The sequence below is a fragment of the Octopus sinensis genome, linkage group LG9 (genome assembly GCF_006345805.1).
Source record: "Octopus sinensis linkage group LG9, ASM634580v1, whole genome shotgun sequence".
Taxonomy (NCBI): Eukaryota; Metazoa; Mollusca; class Cephalopoda; order Octopoda; family Octopodidae; genus Octopus; species Octopus sinensis.
The window spans coordinates 64,529,806-64,549,876 of record NC_043005.1 but is presented as its reverse complement, the minus strand read 5'-3'; the positions used below and the strand labels follow the sequence as shown (position 1 = coordinate 64,549,876).

At 37.4% G+C, this 20,071-nt stretch overlaps 1 protein-coding gene across 1 annotated transcript in view; it reads left to right on the top strand.

Moving 5' to 3' along the window:
* Positions 1-20,071, top strand: part of LOC115215439 (dynein heavy chain 5, axonemal-like) — a 370,977-nt gene that overhangs the window by 272,231 nt on the left and 78,675 nt on the right. The window contains exons 48-53 of the mRNA XM_036506013.1: positions 79-227; positions 9,993-10,147; positions 11,820-11,973; positions 12,687-12,851; positions 15,187-15,375; positions 16,300-16,456. Coding sequence (XP_036361906.1) covers positions 79-227; positions 9,993-10,147; positions 11,820-11,973; positions 12,687-12,851; positions 15,187-15,375; positions 16,300-16,456 — 969 coding nt within the window. The remainder of the gene's footprint in view (positions 1-78; positions 228-9,992; positions 10,148-11,819; positions 11,974-12,686; positions 12,852-15,186; positions 15,376-16,299; positions 16,457-20,071) is intronic.

Sequence of the window (20,071 nt, the reverse complement as noted above, 5' to 3'; positions counted from 1 at the left end):
TCATATTTCATGGAACAAGTAATAGCATATTTTTATTTTCCATATGATACAATTATTATATTTCTTTTTCTCATGCAGGGGATGAAGCAGAGGATGCAGAGATAGAGATCCCAAAAGTATATGAAGAGATTTACACTTTTCCAGAACTGAATCATCGATTGATAAGTTTTATGACTCTATATAATGAAGCTATCAGAGGAGCTCATATGGATCTTGTCTTTTTTAAGGTGATTTGTTATATTCCAATATATTTTGTTCTATTTATTTGATAATTGTTGCTCCCGTGTTGCCACTGAGCATTTTTGATTAGCTCTGCTGTCTCTGAAATATGATGCACATGTATTTGTAAAAAAAAGGTTCAATATAAGCTCTTGCCCTGCTGATATGACATTAAAACGGAATGTCTATTGATAGCCTATGCAGTAGACCACATTGGTTGGTGAAGGCTGTAAAAGCTATAACCTATAAAAGCATCCCAGTCAGTATATTGTTGAGAGTGGAACTTTGAACTCTTTTACTGGTTTCAGTTATGTGACTGTAGCCATGCCGGAGCATCGCCTTTAGTTGAGCAAATCGACCCCAAGACTTATTCTTTGTAAGCCTAGTACTTATTCTATCATCTCTTTTGCCGCGGGGACGTAAACGCACCAGCATCGGTTGTCAAGCGATGTTGGGGGGGGGGACAAACACAGACACACAAACATATACGCACACATACATATATATATGTATATATATATACATATATACGACGGGCTTCTTTCAGTTTCCATCTACCAAATCCACTCACAAGGCTTTTGTCGAACCGAGGTTATAGTAGAAGACACTTGCCCAAGGTGCCATGCAGTGGGACTGAACCTGGAACCATGTGGTTCGTAAGCAAGCTACTTACCACACAGCCACACCTACGCCTATATAGTATTACTGGAAACTGTAAGAATGGTCTGCTTGCTTTTACTTTTACAGGGTTGTTTTAAAGAAAGATTCAACTAAATTTTGTGAACTTTCTGAATTTGCTGAATCAAAATCAAGCTGATTTCAACTGTTTCTTACAGGTTTCTACTGCATCATCAGGTACAATGTCCTTTGTGATTAAATTTTGTGTTTGTATGCTGCACCTGTTTTGCTTTATTGTGGGATTTGTTGTTTTAGTGTTACTCTATGTTTGTTTTGCAAAACATATGTTTACCCTATTGAAGCAGATTGGCCAGCAAGTAAGCCCTATGCTGGTGAAATGTAAAAGCACCCATGTTGGCACCACATAAAAAGCTGGTACCACAACAAAGCTCCCATGTCAGTGCCACATGAAAGCAAAAGCACCCATCATACTTTGTAAAGTGGTTGGTGTTAGGAATGGCATCCAGCCATAGTAACCGAGCCAAATCAGATTAGAACCTGGTGCAGCTCTGCTGCTTGCCAACTCTGGTCAAACCGTCCAGCCCATGCTAGCATGGAAAACGGACATTAAGGGATAACGACGCTGATGCCAACAGTACATGGCTTAGTGGTTAGGGTGTTGCATTCATGACTGAAAGGTCATGGTTTCAATTCCCTGACTGGGTGGTGCATTGTGTTCCTGAGCAAAACACTTGATCTCATGTTGCTCTGTGATCACCTCGACATCTGGCGTGTGGTATACAGTGCACCAGTTCAGACATCATCAATTTAATGGAGAGAGTGAGCTAATGTGAGGCACGAACATATTTGATCACTATAAACTAACCATTTGTTCAGGTTGTTCAGCAAAAGTTAAATGTTTATACACCGTCTACTATAATGGCATAACTACAGATTTCTGCCCCACCAACTTGGATGATCATAACTTTCAGAAAAATGGATATTTTTTAATGAAATTTTTTATGAATATTTGTTATATCATGTAAATTCTGAATATACAAAATTTCTTGGGGAAAGTTTTTTTAGTGGGGGGGGGGGATTTTCGGATTCACTGGAGTCCACTTTAATTAATCTTAACTTTAAAGAAAAGGGATAATGTTTTAATGAAATCCTTATGTAGATTCCATGGACATAGGAATTTGGGGAGAAAACAATCGGGAGTTATTTCTGAGAACCATTCCCCACTTGGGGATGTTTTGGAACAAGTCATCCCTATTTGTTTCATTTTCTCTGCTTTGAGCATTTGTGCATCCGTAGATTTCTACTGAAGCCACAAACAGGCAATGAAGGCAAACGAGGCCCTCAGCAGAAAACTTGTAGAAAATTTCATTAAAAAATATCCATTTTTCTTATTTCTTTATTGCCCACAAGAGGCTTAACATAGAGGGGACAAACAAGTACAGACAAAGAGATTAAGTCGATTACATCGACCCCAGTGTGTAACTGGTACTTAATTTATCAACACTGAAAGAATAAAAGGTAAAGTCGACCTCGGTAGAATTTGAACTCAGAACATAATGGCAGACGAAATATCACTAAGCATTTCGCCCGGCGTACTAACGTTTCTGCCAGCTCACCACCTTAAAAATATTCCTTTTTCTGAAAGGTATGATCGTCCAAAGTCGGAGGTGCAGAAATCTGTAGTTGTGCCACTATTTCTGTTTGAATTGTATTATTGTACTTGGTGTTATCACGATTACTTTTTATGTCTTAGTGCTGGGTGTATCTTGTGTAAAGTATGTGTTGTGCTGTGTGGCTTATTAGTAGTATGTATGGTCTATTACAGTGGATGTCCATTATGAAAGAATATATGTTGTTTTAGTTTATTGGGCAGTGATTGTATTGACAGTGTGTTCTGTGCCTCATGTTATATCAACAGGCGATGATTGTGCAGAATATAATGTGTATTGTACAGAGAATATACAGCTGATGCTAGTCAATTGAATTGAAAGTGTCTTGCATAAGATGTGTGCTGTACCAAACAGGGCTAAGTTTTGGAGTGCATGCAGAGATGTTAATTTGTTTAACCTTGAAGGTGTTCTAGCCATTTCATTATCATTACTGTTGTTTATAGTTGCATTTTCCTGATAGTGCTAACTGAACCTGAATTATTCCTGGATTTGTTGTTATTCCGTTAGGCTAATTTTCTGAAACCTTTTATCTGCTTGAAAACAGATCTCTCTCTCTCTTATTCTCTCCCCATATCGCTCTCCCCCGTTCCTCTTCCCCCCCCCCACACACTTGCTCTTCTTCCTACTTGTCATCACACATTGCATTCCTCAGCACTTAGCTCTGTCAAAAGTTGCTATTCCAGCTAAATCTCTTATCTGCTCAACCTATACACTTGCACACGCACATGCACTTACACACACATGCACTTACACACACACATGCACTTGACACAGATGCAGGCATGCACACTCATGCACATGTGCAGGCATACACACACATACACACACCCACATTCTAATACACATACTTATACTCAACCAAAAAAGAACTCAAATGATACTCATATGAAGAAGACCCCATTGCACAACACTCACACTAAACATGAGTGGCACTCAACTAGAGACCACACAGTTACTCCAAATGCTGGGCCTTGTTCACATCAAGGATTTATCTTGGCAAAAGTACATATTCAACATAATTGGTATAGTACTGCATCCCAAAGACTAGCCCTTTTCTTTAGTGCCAGAAAATATTTCATCCTCTAACAGCTGCTGACACTCTGCAAAGCTCAAATGAGATCCCCAATGGAGTACTGCTCCTGCCTTTGAAGTGATGCTGCTGCTACAAAACTGAGCACATTCAGAGTAGGGTCACTTAGCTGATTGGCACTCCATCACTGATGGAAAAACTCTAGCCTCTTGCCTACAAGTATGTTGTCACTTCTCTCAGAATTTTCTATCATTACCATAATGGCCTCTGCTCCTCAAAACTGCATGATCTCATACATCTGTCACTCAAGCACCCTTCCCACTTGTCTCTCTCCTTCTTAACAACCTTGGTGCATCCAACAACTCTTTTTCCCACACTAACTGATACTTTTGTAGTCATTACTTGATCTTTTGTAGTCCTGCAAAAATAGTTTTCTAGTTGCCTAAGTTCCCTACATCCCTGTATTCATAGTAAATATTGGAATGTCCAGAAAGTTTGTGCTGATTTTTAAAGGAAAGTAAAAGGTCAATAAATACTTGCCATTACATTTTTAATCAACCAAATATGAACCATTTTGTTGCACAATGCGTCTACATCTTTCCTTTGACTTCAAAATACCCTCTTCCCAGAATTGAGGTTGTTTCATGGCAAAGAATTCATCAAGGTATCTTTTTACATCATCCAAGGAATTGAAATATTTACCATTAAGACTATTCTTCAGAGACTTGAATAAGTGGAAATCCGAAGGAGCAATATCTGGAGAATATGGAGGGTGGGGTAATACATCCCAGCCGAGCTGCAGCAATTTTTGTCTGGTTCCCAAAGAAATGTGTGGTTTTGCATTGTCATGTTGGAAAACAACACCCTTCCTGTTGGCCAATTCTGGATGTTTCTCTTGAATTGCTGCTTTTAACTTGTCCAGTTGTGTGCAGTATTTCTCAGAATTAATTGTCTGGTTACTTGGGAGAAGCTCATAGTACAGAATTCCTTTCCAGTCCCACCAGACTCAAAGCAAGACTTTTTTTGGGTGAAAATCAGAGATGGAAATGCGATCCAAAAAGTTCTTCTCACTCAACTCATGTGGTACCCAAACATCATAGCGATTTGTATACCCAAGCTTTACCAGGTGCTCGTGAATGACGGATTTTGATAGGTTGAGGCTTTCTGCCAATTCTCGGGTTGTGCAATGTGGGTTATTCTCAATTAATGACTTGATTTGGTCATCATCTGTAGTGGATGGTCTGCTTGATCGCTCTTTATCAATAAGGCTACAATCTCCAGCTCAGAACCTTGTGAAGCACTTCTGTACAGTTCTGTCGGATCAAGAAACATCACTGTAAACTGCGCATATTTCTTTGGTTGCTTGAGAGGCATTTTTCCCTTTATGGAAAAAGTAAAGCATCAAGTGCTGAAAATGAACTTTCTTATCTTCCATTTTAAAGGGTTACAGAATTAACACAGGTTATAGGAACATAAACCTTCTTCCACAAAAAGATAGCTTAAACTGTGCTCTAAATGGAGGTGTAGTAAAATCCTATTTTATGGACTCAACCATGTTCTAAAATAAGTTGAGAGGTAAACTACTATAAATCGGCACAAACTTTCCGGACAACCCAATATTATAATCTTTTATTTCATTTCATGTGATGTGTTCTAAATGTAGATCTGATTTTTCAAGTCTTGTTAATTACTTTCATATCGAATAGCAAGTATTATACCTACAATTTACTACTAGAACTGGAATAGGTAAAGTATTGATACTTCTTCCTTGGAGGAAAGAGGTCACTAACACAAAAGAAAAAAAAAAACAAAATCAACAGCAAAAGAAAAACACTTAAGATGGACATTAAGTTTATAGAAGTGGTTATAAACTGAAAAAAAACATATCCAGTAGAGGGAAAGGCTTTGAGGATTTATTCCTAAAAGCTCCTGAAGTCAGATAGCTTAGCAAATAGACTCTCAAACACAGACAGTTGAAAGAGAATACTATTTTGATGCTGGGCTTTTCAGAAGAAAGAGCAAGCTGGCAGAATTGTTAGCATGCCAAGCAAAATACTTAGAAAGGTTCTTTGACATTTCTCCCTCTACTGACAAGGAGACAGGATCAACCAATCTTTTCAAAGAACAAGATGAATGACTGTTCCACTTTTTCCTCCCATCAAAGTGACTACACTTTAAACGTATTGTACAAATGTTTGTAGCCTGGGCTCAACTTGGAAGATAGATTATTTGCTCAACAACTTCTGGTCACTAAACACAAATAATGGTGTGCATTAGCGAGACTAAGAAGCACATACATTCTTGCCTATTTTCAATGGATATGAAATGTACTTATCCTGTGGTCTGTTAGACTTTGGTATTGTTCTGGAAAAGTTAAGTTTGTGAGATTTGGGTAAACTTCTTCAACTTAGAAATAAGGGCAGGGTTTCAAGAAAACTATGCTTTAACAGGAATAGGATGCCCCAATTTTTTCAAATGTCTTAAAGCCTTTCTGGGAAAATCCCAGTCTCTAGTGCTAGTGGGAGATTGGAAAGGCATTTTTTGATGTATTAAAACACACTAAGACTAATGTTTGCTACAACCATTCTTTGGTCGTCCAGTGTTTTTCCCTGGCTCTGTTGTCCTATATGCATAAAAAGCATGGAAATTTGGTGTATGGACTTTGTTGCCCCAGGAGAAAACTGACCATCTTAAAGTCCACACATTTCACCCACTGATGATTGTGGTACTTCTTTTTCTCTAGCACTGCTTTCATGACTTCATATTTTTCTGCTAGTTTTGTAGAATAAGCATTTAGAACAAAAGCCAGTATATTTCCATTATGAAGTAGAAGACATTTCAAACTCCTTTTTGAGCTAGCAATTAAAAGGCACCAATCACATGCATTATATTCCACTTATATTCCACTCATCATTTTCTGTGAAGAACTGAAAAAATTCAGCATCCCTAGGGTGATAATAGGGGACTTTGGTTCCATCTTTCTTTTAATCAAGATGCAAGAACTTTTGCAGATTCCTTTGATAAGTGGAAGTCCCTTACCAAGTAACTGAATTAATTTTGATCCAATAGCTGTGGATCTGATGAGCTAGTGCCCAAGTAATTCAGATCATCTGTAGCTTCCTCTGCTTTGGTTGATTTTCCCTGGTCATCATCTTCATGAAGTTTTGTGCTAAATTTCTCGTAAATAATGTATTTTCCTGAAAAATGAGGAAAATTGTGAAAATTGTTGGGTTTGGTGCCTTGAAATGTAGACTTGATAAAAAATGGATTCCATTTTTGGATTCAGCATATGAAAAACCGTTCAAAGCAGATAAATATGTCCTGACAACAAAATACTTGTATTGTGTTATTTTAAATTGCTTTTAAGGTGGCAAGTTGGCAGAATTATTAGCAACATCATATGAAATGCTTAGCAGCATTTCCTCTGAATCATCACATCCTGAATTCGAATTCTTCTCAGTTTGACATAGCTTTTCAGCCATATGGGGGTTAATAAAATGAGTACCAGTTGAATACTGGGGTTGTTATAATCAACTCGTCCCTCCACTTTAAATTGCTAGTATTGCACCATTTGAAACCATTATTTCAAATTGCCAAATCAATGAATCAATATCTCATGAAAACTATATACTCTTCAAGTTATTCTGAGGTTGTCTGACTAAGCATCACTGGAGGATTTTAACAAAAACATCTTCTTACTTGTCATCTTCACTACTGAAGACCGGCTTCATTTAATTGAAACCTCAGCATTATCTCCTTTCTATCTTATCAGATGAATTTGCATTAAAATTACCAATTTGTTTTTCATTACAGTTTTAATTCCAACTGATGAAAAAATATTTTTGCTTTAGAACATTAAATATGTTAGCCCGCACTTTACTATATGTTTTACATGCAAGCAGCTTCTTTGGGAAATTCTCCTCTACATTAACATATAATGCAGTAGCCAATTAAATCTATAATATAAATTGGACATGGGCGATTGTTGTATTCTTTCTTGTCTTGAGGTTCACAGCCAAACGGCTGGGTGGATTCATGTGAAAAATGGCACGCATGTGGAGATGGATGCATAGATTGGAATGCGGTTTGTATTTTTTCCCTAGCCCCCATACTTACTGAAAAAATCAATGAAATCTTTTTCTAATGGAATTTCCCACTTTCTTCTGCCATTAAAACAACCAGTTGCTTAGAAGCTGTTTTCTGACGGGGTGGGGGTCAGGAAATTTTCATACAGCTGGAGGCTCCAATCGAAACAGGGGACCCAAAATGATAAGGTTGAGAAACGCTGTTATAGATTATGCCTAATCGAAAATGAACACAGCCACATTATCCAAACAGACCGGGTGAAACCGGGCTTAGCTGCTAGTCATCTATAAAGAATACATCCTTCATAGTTAATGGCTATTGTAGATGATAATACATGTTTTGTCTAACAATTATGTACTTTTCAATCTTTTACTTTATTTCATTATGCTACCATGTTATACTATATAAGTCAATACTGTGACCGGTAGTGTTAGCAGTACTATTAAATTGCTTTTTATGGTTGGTTATCACTACAGATTTTAATATAGAAATCATAGCCAGCATTGATTTGTTATGACATTTCATATCCAAAAACATTGAATGTAAACAATGCCATTGAAGATGGGAAACATAGATAAATGAGTGTATATGCATCTTTCAAGAGTTCTTGCTCATTCTTCACCACATCCAACCCATTAACCATCCATGAACTTGTATATAGTGGTGTTACTAATTGGATGGATATACCAATTTTACATATTATACACATTCCTGGCAGCTGGTATGTACATATTAGTTACTTGTAGGGACACTGTATTTTGTTCTGCAACCATGATATACTACAAAGAATATTCTTTTCTACGCTAGGCACAAGGCCTGAAATTTTGGTAAATTAGATCGACCCCAGTATGTAACTGGTACTTAATTTATTGCCCCCTCCCCCAAAAGGATGACCACAGTGGAATTTGAACTCAGAACATAAAGACAGACAAACTGCCGCTCAACATTTCACCCCATGTGCAAACATTTCTACCAGTTTGCCGCCTTACTACAAAGAATATTAAATGCTTTATAAGTCAAATACTATGTTCTACTGTGTTAGCAGTGTTATTAAATCACTTTTTAAGGTTGTCTCTACAGATTTTTCTATCAAAATTATAGCCAGCACTGATTTGTTACAACATTTTGTATCTGGATATATTTAATGTAAGCAATTTGATTGAAGATATGAAAATAAGTAATGGACGAATATACGATATGGAATGGAAGAAAGAACAAGAACTCCTGAAATATACTTATACACCTATTACCTATTTTTCCATTTCCAATTGCATTGTTTACATTAGATGTATTCGGCTGTGAAACCTCATAATAAATCAGTGCTGGCTATAATTTCCTAATCATAAAAGGTGTTTTAATTTTTTGTTTCAGTTTTGCAATTTCCTTCTTGACTCTTTTGATAACAACCTGCTCAGAACTGCTTCTGATTTTTACTATACAAACATTTTGATTTAAAAGAAAAATCTAAATTAAAATATCCCATCAAAACTTCATACATGTAGGAGTGGGTGTGTTGTAAATAGCTTGCTTACGAACTGCATTGTTCCAGGTTCAGTCCCACTGCATGGCACCTTGGGCAAGTGTCTTTTACTATAGCTTCGGGCCAACCAAAGCCTTGTGAGTGGATTTGGTAGAAGGAAACTGAAAGAGGCCTGTCATATATATGTGTATATATATATATAAAATGAGATAGGGGTTGTAAATTCAACCCTCCATGGGATAACATATATCCAATATACTGCTAGAGAAGTACCCAACAAAGCTAATACATAAATGTTAAAAATTGCGATGCAATTAATTCATTTACTGTATTAGGTGGGCAAAGGTAAAATTATTTTTACCGTAAATTAATAATACAAAATGAGAAAATGGAGAAATATATCTAAATCAATCATCAACCATCAGATAATACCGAATCATATACTTTATTAAAACACTACACAATATATATATATATATATATATATATATATATGTGTACATGTTTGTGTGTTTGTGTTTGTCCCCCTAACATTGCTTGACAACCGATGCTGGTATGTTTACATCCCAGTAACTTAGCGGTTCGGCAGTAGAGACCAATAGAATAAGTACTAGGCTTACAAAGAATAAGTCCTGGGGTTGATTTGCTCAACTAAAAAGGTGGTGCTCCAGCATGGCCACAGTCAAATGACTGAAACAAGTAAAAGAGAGTTAAAAGAGTTATACGAGTTTGTTTCAAACATCATTTCAGTTAGTCTAGTAAATTTTTCATCATTAATTCAAAATTAATTGAAACAAGGAGTGTGTATTTGTATTTCAACCGAAACATGATCCTAAAAGAGTAAAATCTTTTTCATCTCTTACAACAGGATGCTATGATTCACCTTATTAAAATATCCCGGATTATTTGCACGACTAAAGGACATGCTCTTCTTGTTGGTGTTGGTGGCTCAGGAAAACAGAGTCTTACACGACTGGCCTCATTCATTGCTGGGTATACCACTTTCCAAATCACTTTGACCAGGTAAGAGTTTGATACTTGCTCTACCAATTACTACTTGCATTATAATTTAACATATCAGCACACCACCCATAATATTTACAGAGGAACAGTAGGTAGCTGTCATATTCTGGCTGAGTCTGACAACCACCGAAATCAACAGGCAAACAAATAAAGTTGGCAGAGTAGAGTTCCTTTTCTCAAGATTGTTTCATTACACCCTATACATATTGGGGTGTAAAATATGCTCTCCAGCATGATGGCTTGGTACATACAGGCCAATAAATTTGTGAACTCATCAAGTTATTCTCAAATTACTTCCTCTTAATAACAGCTGAACTGAGACTACTTCACAGCAACTATTTATCTTGACATAGCCTTTTTAAGTATAATGAAGTATTTGATTCCATCTATAGCTTCAAGAAAGGTTTGCTGTCATACAATGCCACTTCCTTTCACTAAATGTTTTTCATTGAGAGCAGTTGATGCAATTCACAGTCCTATTAAAAATAATTTCAAACAACTGAAGTCAAATAATTTTCTTTCTTCCATTTATATCTTTTTTTATACTAGTATATCTATCCATTGGAGGCGCAATGGCCCAGTGGTTAGCGCAGTGGACTCCCGGTCATAGGATCGCGGTTTCGATTCCCAGACCGGGTGTTGTGAGAGTTTATTGAGCAAAAACAGCTAAAGCTCCATGAGGCTCCAGTAGGGAATGGTGGTGAATCCTGCTGTACTCTTTCACCACAATTTTCTCTCACTCTTACTTCCTATTTCTGTTGTACCTGTTATTCAAAGGGCCAGCCTTGTCACTCTGTGTTACGTTGAATATCCCTGAGAACTACGTTAAAGGTACATGTGTCTGTGGAATGCTCGGCCACTTGCACGTTAATTTCATGAGCAGACTGTTCTGTTGATTGGATCAACTGGAACCCTCGTTGTCGTGAGCAACAGAGTGCCAACAGCAACATATCTATCCATATACCGTTTATACCTTTTTTATTCCATCTATACCTTTTCACATTTGACCACAGAACTTCCTTTTTGAGTAAAATGGATAAATGGACGTATTACAATGGTTCCTGAAAACTCTTTTACTTCAGAAAAATTTGTTTTCCATCAAACTATGCCTGGTATATTTTTAAAAACATCTAATTAAAAAAATAACTTATACGAATCCTTAAATTAACTGCCTTCTCAAACTCTTCCCAAAGTTGGTGAATTGGTTTAAGTGATGTCTTGGTAGATTTATCAGACTGAGAGGTATTTAACTCAGTGTAATATACTCGACAATCAAATCCTGTGATGGTAACTATGCTTTTGATCTTCTTTAAGTTGATAGAAATGTACCAATCTAGAAGAGTTCATTGATAGAACTGTAAGAACATTTGACTGAATGCCTTTGTTCCTGCTCTTTGTGTTCCAAGTTGAAATCCCATTGTAGCCTACATGGATGGCAGACTCTATCCATCTCCTGACTGACCCTACAATACCTGACACCTTTGGTGACCTTAGCTGAGTCCACTTTCTTGCAAGCATTCAGGTCTGCTCACTGCTTTGAGGAAATCTTCCTCCTTTGCCCCCACTCACCTTGGAAGCCCTGTGAAAGGTTACAGGTGCTCCCTTTCCCCTTGATTGAAAGATAAAAAAAGGAAACTAAACTAATTCTATTATTTATCATTTTATTTGATAGATCATATACTACATCGAACCTAATGGATGACCTCAAGTATCTTTATCGTACTGCTGGACAGCATGGGAAAGGTATTACCTTTCTGTTTACTGACAATGAAATCAAAGAAGAAGGTTTTCTTGGCTTTTTGAATAATATCCTTGCAACAGGAGAAGTAAGTTTATTGCCAGATCTTGCTTCCTTAGGAATAAAACCAAAAAAAAAAATAAATAAATAAATAAAAGATTAACCATTTAGCATTCAGAGTTCTCTGTCAAGTGCAATGCTTATTGCATTGTTTTGAAGTGATCTTGTAGCTTTGAGATTTTTATGAAGTGATTGTTTATTTTCAGAATGACATTGTAGGGTAGGTGTGAGCAGTCAGATGTGGACAGTTTGAACATAAAACGGGTAGAATATTTGGGCTAGATAGGTCCAGTTTAAATGTTAATGGGTTAATGTTAAAAATCTATCAATAACTTACACTTTGAATCTCACAGCCAACTAATTCCCTCATCTAGTTTGGTAGTAATATTGAAGATATCTGATATTTAATGGTGTTTTTTTTATTTGTGAAATTCCATCAAAAGAAGAAAAAAGTTTTGAATATCCTATTGTCTAAAATATGTTAAAAAATTTGAGAATGTTAGGAGGGTACACCGGTAGCAGTTGAATACTGAGTTTAGGTTAATTTCTTTTAAAAATTTAAAGCAGTGAGGAGCTGATCATCATTGATCTCAATGGTTAATAATCGTAGTGATGTATTGTTTATTGTTGTCAACAGTAATAAGGACAATGATGAAGAGAGCATTTTTAGTGAGGATTGTTTCATTGAGAATAATATTGGCTTTCTTTATTTCCACTGAATTATTTTTCTTCATGTTTCAGGTTGCCAACCTGTTTGCCAGAGATGAAATCGATGAAATTATTCAGGAATTATTTGCTCCAATGAAGAAGGACTTTCCAAGACGTCCGCCAACAAATGAGAATTGTTATGATTATTATCTCAGCCGTGTCAAGAAGAATTTGCATGTGGTTTTGTGTTTCTCCCCAGTAGGTGTTATTCATGATCTTCTCCAATGCCCATTGGTTTACTTGATTTTTTACATAATAACACAGTTGTACATTTATGTCCTATTTCCTAGTTACCAAGTACATTCTAATTCAACTCACAGTTTTTACTGTTTTTTTAAAACTGTTTTTGCAATAGTCTATGCTTCTTTAAATGTTCAAATTCTATGATCCATCTTCTGTAGATCATCTCACTGGAATCATTTGAAATCCTTTGCTCATTCTGTATTTAACAGAACTTATTTTCCTCTAAGACTCCTGTGAGTGGGTTCCTACCACAACCAGACTATAGAATGTTTTTTTGCTCCAAAAGAATATTTATTTAGGGTAATACATGGTGTATACCTCCTTAAGGAATATGGTAACTTCACTAAGATATTCAGTTGTTAATCCCTCTGTAACAAGGATGAAAGGTCTGGAACACTTGAGGGGTGCAGGTCTCATCCCGCTACATTAAATTACTTGCCGAAGGAAAATCAAGACTTCGAATATCTTCAACAGCATAAATAATATTCATTTTTCTGGATTCACAATAAAATATATACCATCAGACTGGCCCCCATGCCGGTGGCACGTAAAAGCACCCACTACACTCTCGGAGTGGTTGGAATTAGGAAGGGCATCCAGCTGTAGAAATACTGCCAGATCAGACTGGAGCCTGGTGCAGCCACCTGGTTCGCCAGCCCTCAGTCAAAATCGTCCAACCCATGCTAGCATGGAAAGCGGACATTAAACAATGATGATGATGATATTTCCTTCAGGGCAAACCAGTAGCCATGGGAGCTAGTCGTTGTAGTTAAATGGTGTGAACCAAATACTGTCTTGAACAAGCATAGTGTAGCTTTGCCATGTGTTGGCAGCTTGGGAGCAATGTGATAACGCGTCCGTTCAATTCGGTGTCTGCTTTGAGAGAGATCAATACAGCAAGAAATCTTGCTGTTGCTAGTTCTCTGTGCATGCGCATGAGGGAACTTCCGGCGGCCTCCTGGAAGAAATCCGACTCTGCATATGCACGCTGAAGACTTCCAAAATGGCGTCACTACACCTCTTACTTTAAATACATACAAAACTACAAAGATACGATTAACTTCTATAAAACTTTGTATCTATTTCCATCAATAAAACAATTAAGTGCTCTCGTGAGTCAGATCTATGAATGATGTAAAATTAGTCAGTTATTGAATTTGTTATTTGACTATCTTCAGAGTAACACTTAACACTAAAACAAAAATATTATAACGATTGCAGCATGGAAGATGTTTGTAAGCCATTTAAGAACACACAAAAAACCGTTAGATTCACTTCAACATTTAAATATCAATTTGTCAAAATATATTCACTGCTTTGAAATCATGACCTGTTCACTGACAAAACTTTGTGCTAGTCACTAGAAAACTGAGTTAAGGTGACGAGCTGGCAGAATCATTAGCATGCCGGGCGAAATGCTTAGCTGTATTTCGTCTGCCGTTACATTCTGAGTTCAAATTCCGCCAGGGTCGACTTTGCCTTTCATCCTTTCGGGGTCGATAAATTTAGTACTAGTTACGCACTGGGGTCGATGTAATCGACTTAATTCCTTTGTCTGTCCTTGTTTGTCCTCTCTGTGTTTTGCCCCTTGTGGGTAGTAAAGAAATGGGTATTTTGTCTGCCGTTATGTTCTGAGTTCAAATTCCGCTGAGGTCGACTTTGCCGTTCATCCTTTCGTGGTCGATAAATTTAGTACCAGTTACGCACTGGGGTCAATGTAATCAACTTAATCCGTTTGCATGTCCTTGTTTGTTCCCTCTATGTTTAGCCCCTTGTGGGTAATAAAGAAATAACAAGAAAACTGAGTTACACTAATAAACAGTTGACAACTGAAATAAATCATAATTCTTATGCATCTGACATCCAGGAGTTTATTTATTTAGAATATTTAATTATTTAGTGTCATATTTGGGGAAGACTTCTGAAATATCATTTTTGCTTCAGCTAAAATGCAATTTATTTCTAAGCTGTTACTATACGTACATGATTTAGAAGGGCTCTTTCTGGAATTCTGTTATCAAATATACAGATACTTGCTTCTGCCACTTAAGAAGTTCCCAATGGAAAACTAATTGCATGTTAAATTACACAATGATCACACTATGGTCAGTGAAAGATAGTCTGGTCAAAGATTGTCTTTTATATTTAGGTTTACAAATAAAAGCAATAAAAGCAACGGTGATATAAATGTTGTAATAACATCAAAGTTTCAACATGATATTAATAAAATCATGTCTTGTTGTTTCTTAGAGAACACCATTCGTTAGCATTGTTTTGTTTCTTGCTTCAGGTTGGAGAGAAATTCCGAAGCCGAGCATTGCAGTTCCCTGGTTTGATTTCTGGATGTACTATGGACTGGTTTCAAGGTTGGCCAAGAGATGCTTTGGTGGCTGTGTCAAATCATTTCCTTGCATCTTTTGAAATAATTTGTTCAGATCCTGTGAAAGAAGCTGTGATAGAGACTATGGGTTCTTATCAGGTTAGTTGTAGAGTTTTTGTGAAAAGTCAACATTTCTTGTTAACTCTTTTTTTTTTATTTGTTTCAGTCATTTGACTGTGGCCATGCTGGAGCACCATCTTTAGTCGAGCAAATCAACCCCAGGGCTTATTCTTTGTAAGCCTAGTACTTATTCTATCGGTCCCTTTTGCCAAACCGCTAAGTTACGGGGACATAAACACACCAGCATCAGTTGTCAAGCGATGTTGGGGGAACAAACACACACACACACACACACACCACACACACACACATACACACACACACACATATATATATATATATATATATACGACAGGCTTCTTTCAGTTTCTGTCTACCAAATCCACTCACAAGGCTTTGGTCAGCCCGAGGCTATAGTAGAAGACACTTGCCCAAGTTACCACGCAGTGGGACTGAACCCGGAACCATATGGTCGGTAAGCAAGCTACTTACCACACAGCCACTCCTGTTCACAATTCTACTATAAGACTCCTCCATTTTAATTTTGATAGTTTCAGTAATTCAAGAAAATTGCATGAATGGTAAGGCTTCACTTTCATCATGGAAAATGGTGAGTTAGTAATTCTACTTTGATATCTTGTTTTCTACTTTGATGTCTTGTTTTCAGAGTGGCACTGAATATATACACTCATCAGGTAGCTGATCTAGTCGAAACCTAAGTTAATTAGCTAATAGTATAGAGACCGGTTCATGTTACAAGGGAAGGATTGTAACTGAATAGAAAAACAGAGAAACAGAAAATTAAAAATGGATGCGAAGTAAAGTATTGTAATATTCCCTGACTTATTGTCAGCCTGATATCTCTCTTGCTTTACAGTCATTAACAGCTGTTTTAAAACAAATTCATGTTTATACAAATCAGTGAATGTTGGCATAATGAAGTTTATTCTTTATTTCATTCAGGATATTGTGTCTGGATTATCTGTTGACTATTTCAACAGCTACCGCCGACAGACACACGTGACACCAAAATCTTACTTGTCCTTCATCAAAGGCTATAAACAAATATATACTGAGAAGAAAAAAGAAATTGGATTTCTGGCTGATCGGATGAATACAGGTACAGCAATGATCTACTTTTGAACCATTGTTGAGGAAGTTAAACATTTTGGAATAGCTCGTTAATTTACTTGCTTAGTAATCAAGGCAATCAGTGGTCTAGAGGTTAGTTTGTTGGATTCACGATCATAATGTAATGGATTTAATTTTTGAACTGGGAATCAAATCTATGACCTTCAGTAAGGCACTTTGTTTCATATTGCTCCAGTCTACTCAGCTGTTATGAGTATCAACCAAATGCTGGTGTAATTCTCTCTCTCTCTCTCTCACCAACCTTCACATCCTCCATGTTCCATTAAGTCAAGAGTGAGAGTGTCAAGAAGGTGGCTGTCAGTTTATGGCTTCATAGGCTTTTAAAACAATTAGTGAAAGCATGATACATGCTACCTAGCCAAACACGCTTGCAAGTAGTAACTACAAGTGCAACCAAGGCAGAGCAGTGTCTTAGGAACCAAGTTATTGTTATTGCATTGGAATTTCTTTTCTTATATTTCTTAGTGACTAACTTTTAGGGGTAATGCTACAAGATAAATGGTTCTGGCAACGAACGACAGTCAGCAGGCCTAAAGAATACCTGTAAAGTCAGTAACGAGCTATAATTGAGGAAATGTACATCATCAACATTGTTATCCTCATCAGCAATATTTAACATCCATTTTCAATGATGGGATAGGTTACATGGCTTGACAGGAACTGGTAAGGCCATGGTCTGTTTAAGCTTGGTTTCTATGGCTGGATGCCCTTCCTTGTGCCAATTACTCCACAGAGTGTATTGGGTGCTTTGTACATGGTACCGTCACCAGTGCTTTTTACAGGGTACCAGTACTCACACCAATGCTTTTTATGTGGTACCTCGGTTTTAGTGAGAGGTATAAAGGGGTATGTATGTTGTGAATAGTGGAAAAGAGTGGAGGGTATCCATGTCAAATGCGAGCAAGGAATGATGATATAAACTGAAGGATGGGTGTCCATTGGGTGTGGCCCAGAGGAGAGGAAGGAGTGACTAGCAGTTACAGGAATGTTGTGGTGGGCAGGTCTATTCAGTTACAGTAATGTATCACATATCTCAGTCCTCTGTCATCGACGTGCCAACCAAACATAAACAGGGTATGTAAAATGTTGCATCAAAAAACATGAACCCACTAAGGTTATCCAAGCAGTAAGCATGACCAGTTCCCTGAAGCAGTGTTTAAAATCTAAAAAACAAACCAGACAGATAACTCCAATGATATTGTCATCATCGTCATCATTGTCGTCGTCATCATCATCGTCACCACCACCACCATTTTTACATTTGCTTTTCATGGGTTAGACATTTTGAGAGGATTTGTTAAGCCGGAGGATCACATTTCACTCCAGTGTCTCAGATTTGGCTGGGTTTCTCTGGATGGATGTCCTTCCTTACTCCAACTGCTTTGCAGAGTGTACTGAGTGCTTTTATTGTGGCACCAGCACTGTAGAGGGTGTCTTGTAACTCACCAGATTAAAGGATTCCACCCCTCAGCTCTAAAGGAGAACAGGAGAGAAGGTGATTGCTTTATGTGAGGTGTTGAGAGGTTAAAGTATTGATGGTAAAGGTAAGGTATAGGTTACCTTCTTGAGTCATTCCAGCACATAAGGGCTGGTTTCCTGGTTTCCATGGCATACAGATTCCCGTCTTGGATGAGATGCCAGTCTGTTGTAGGATTACTCACTTTTCGCCAGCTGAGTGGACTGGAGAAATGTGAAATGAAGTGTTTTGCTCTAGAATACAACGCGTTACCTGGTCAAGGGATTGAAACCACAGTCTTATGATTATGAGTCCAACAACCTAACCACTAAGCCATGTGCCTCCACCTAAAAAAACTTAGAAGGTTGGGCCTTCAGCCAGACCTTTTGTGATACCCTTAAAGCCAGGAACTTTACAGAACCTCCTTGTGTATACACACACACACATCTACATACAGATTCATGACAAATATACACCCCTTTACATAGGTAGAAGCATATATGAATGTGTGTGTGTGTATGTGTGTAAGTATGTTTCAAGCTCTCTCACTCTCTCTCTTTTACTCTTTTACTTGTTTCAGTCATTTGACTGCGGCCATGCTGGAGCACCGCCTTTAGTCAAACAAATCGACCCCGGGACTTATTCTTTGTAAGCCCAGTACTTATTCTATCGGTCTCTTTTTGCCGAACCGCTAAGTGACGGGGACGTAAACACACCAGCATCGGTTGTCAAGCAATGCTAGGGGGACAAACACAGACACACAAACACACACATACATATATATATATATATATATATATACGACAGGCTTCTTTCAGTTTCCGTCTACCAAATCCACTCACAAGGCATTGGTCGGCCCGGGGCTATAGCAGAAGACACTTGCCCAAGGTGCCACACAGTGGGACTGAACCCGGAACCATGAGGTTGGTTAGCAAGCTACTTACCACACAGCCACTCCTGCGCCTATACTTATATTCCTAAGTATATGCAAGTTTCTACGTCCTGTCTTTATTTCTTAGAATTACTGTTGCTTTTGATGCTAATTATCTTTTAATTTGAAATCCAATACCTATTCAATATTATTTACACCATCATAAATTAATTAAACTCTGTTTAATAGTGACAATTCATGATACACATCTTTCCTTAAATACTGCGACGTAGACTTTGAGGCTATCCACCGGTCTCCTTATAGCTCTCCCTCCTTCTTACAATCATAAATACTTTGTGTGACAAATTACAGCAATAATAATATAATTACTTCTTTTCTGAAGATGTGTTACTGGGGTTACTTAACATGCTGTGTACTGTGCAATGACCATTTCTAAAATATTAATGTACCGTAAGCAAAGGATGAATACATTAATCTGTTTTTGTTTTCCTTTGTTATTTAATTATCGTGTGTGTGTGTGTGTGTCTGTGTGTGTATAATTACTCAGTTTTATTGCAAGATATTTTGCCAATAGTGGAAAAGGCTGGTTTCTAACCTAGATCCAAGGCTCCTTTTGTTTGAATTTCAACAACATCAACGCAGTATTTTTACATACATGCATACATCTGTGTATGTATATGTGCATGTATGTATGTATGTATTTGTTTCTTTATTACCCACAAGGGGCTAAACATAGAGGGGACAAACAAGGACAGGCAAATGAATTAAGTCGATTACATCGACCCCCAGTGTGTAGCTGGTACTTAATTTATCGACCCTGAAAGGATGAAAGGCAAAGTCGACCTCGGCAGAATTTGAACTCAGAACGTAATGGCAGATGAAATACGGCTACGCATTTTGCCCAGCGTGCTAACGATTCTGCCAGCTCACTGCCCTTGTTTGTTTGTTTGTATGTATGTATGTATGTATGTATGTATGTATGTATGTATGTATGTATGTATGTATGTATGTATGTATGTATGTATGTATGTATGCATGCATGCATGCATGCATGCATGTATGTATGCATGCATGCATGCATGCATGCATGTTTTGAGTCAGTGCATATGAAGATTTGCATGTTTTGTTTTATGTTTTTGTGTATGTATATATTTTTTATTGTTTACTTGTTTTGGCTATTGGACTGTGGTCAGTCTGGGGCACTGCCTTGAAAGGTTCTAGCCAAGCAGAATGGC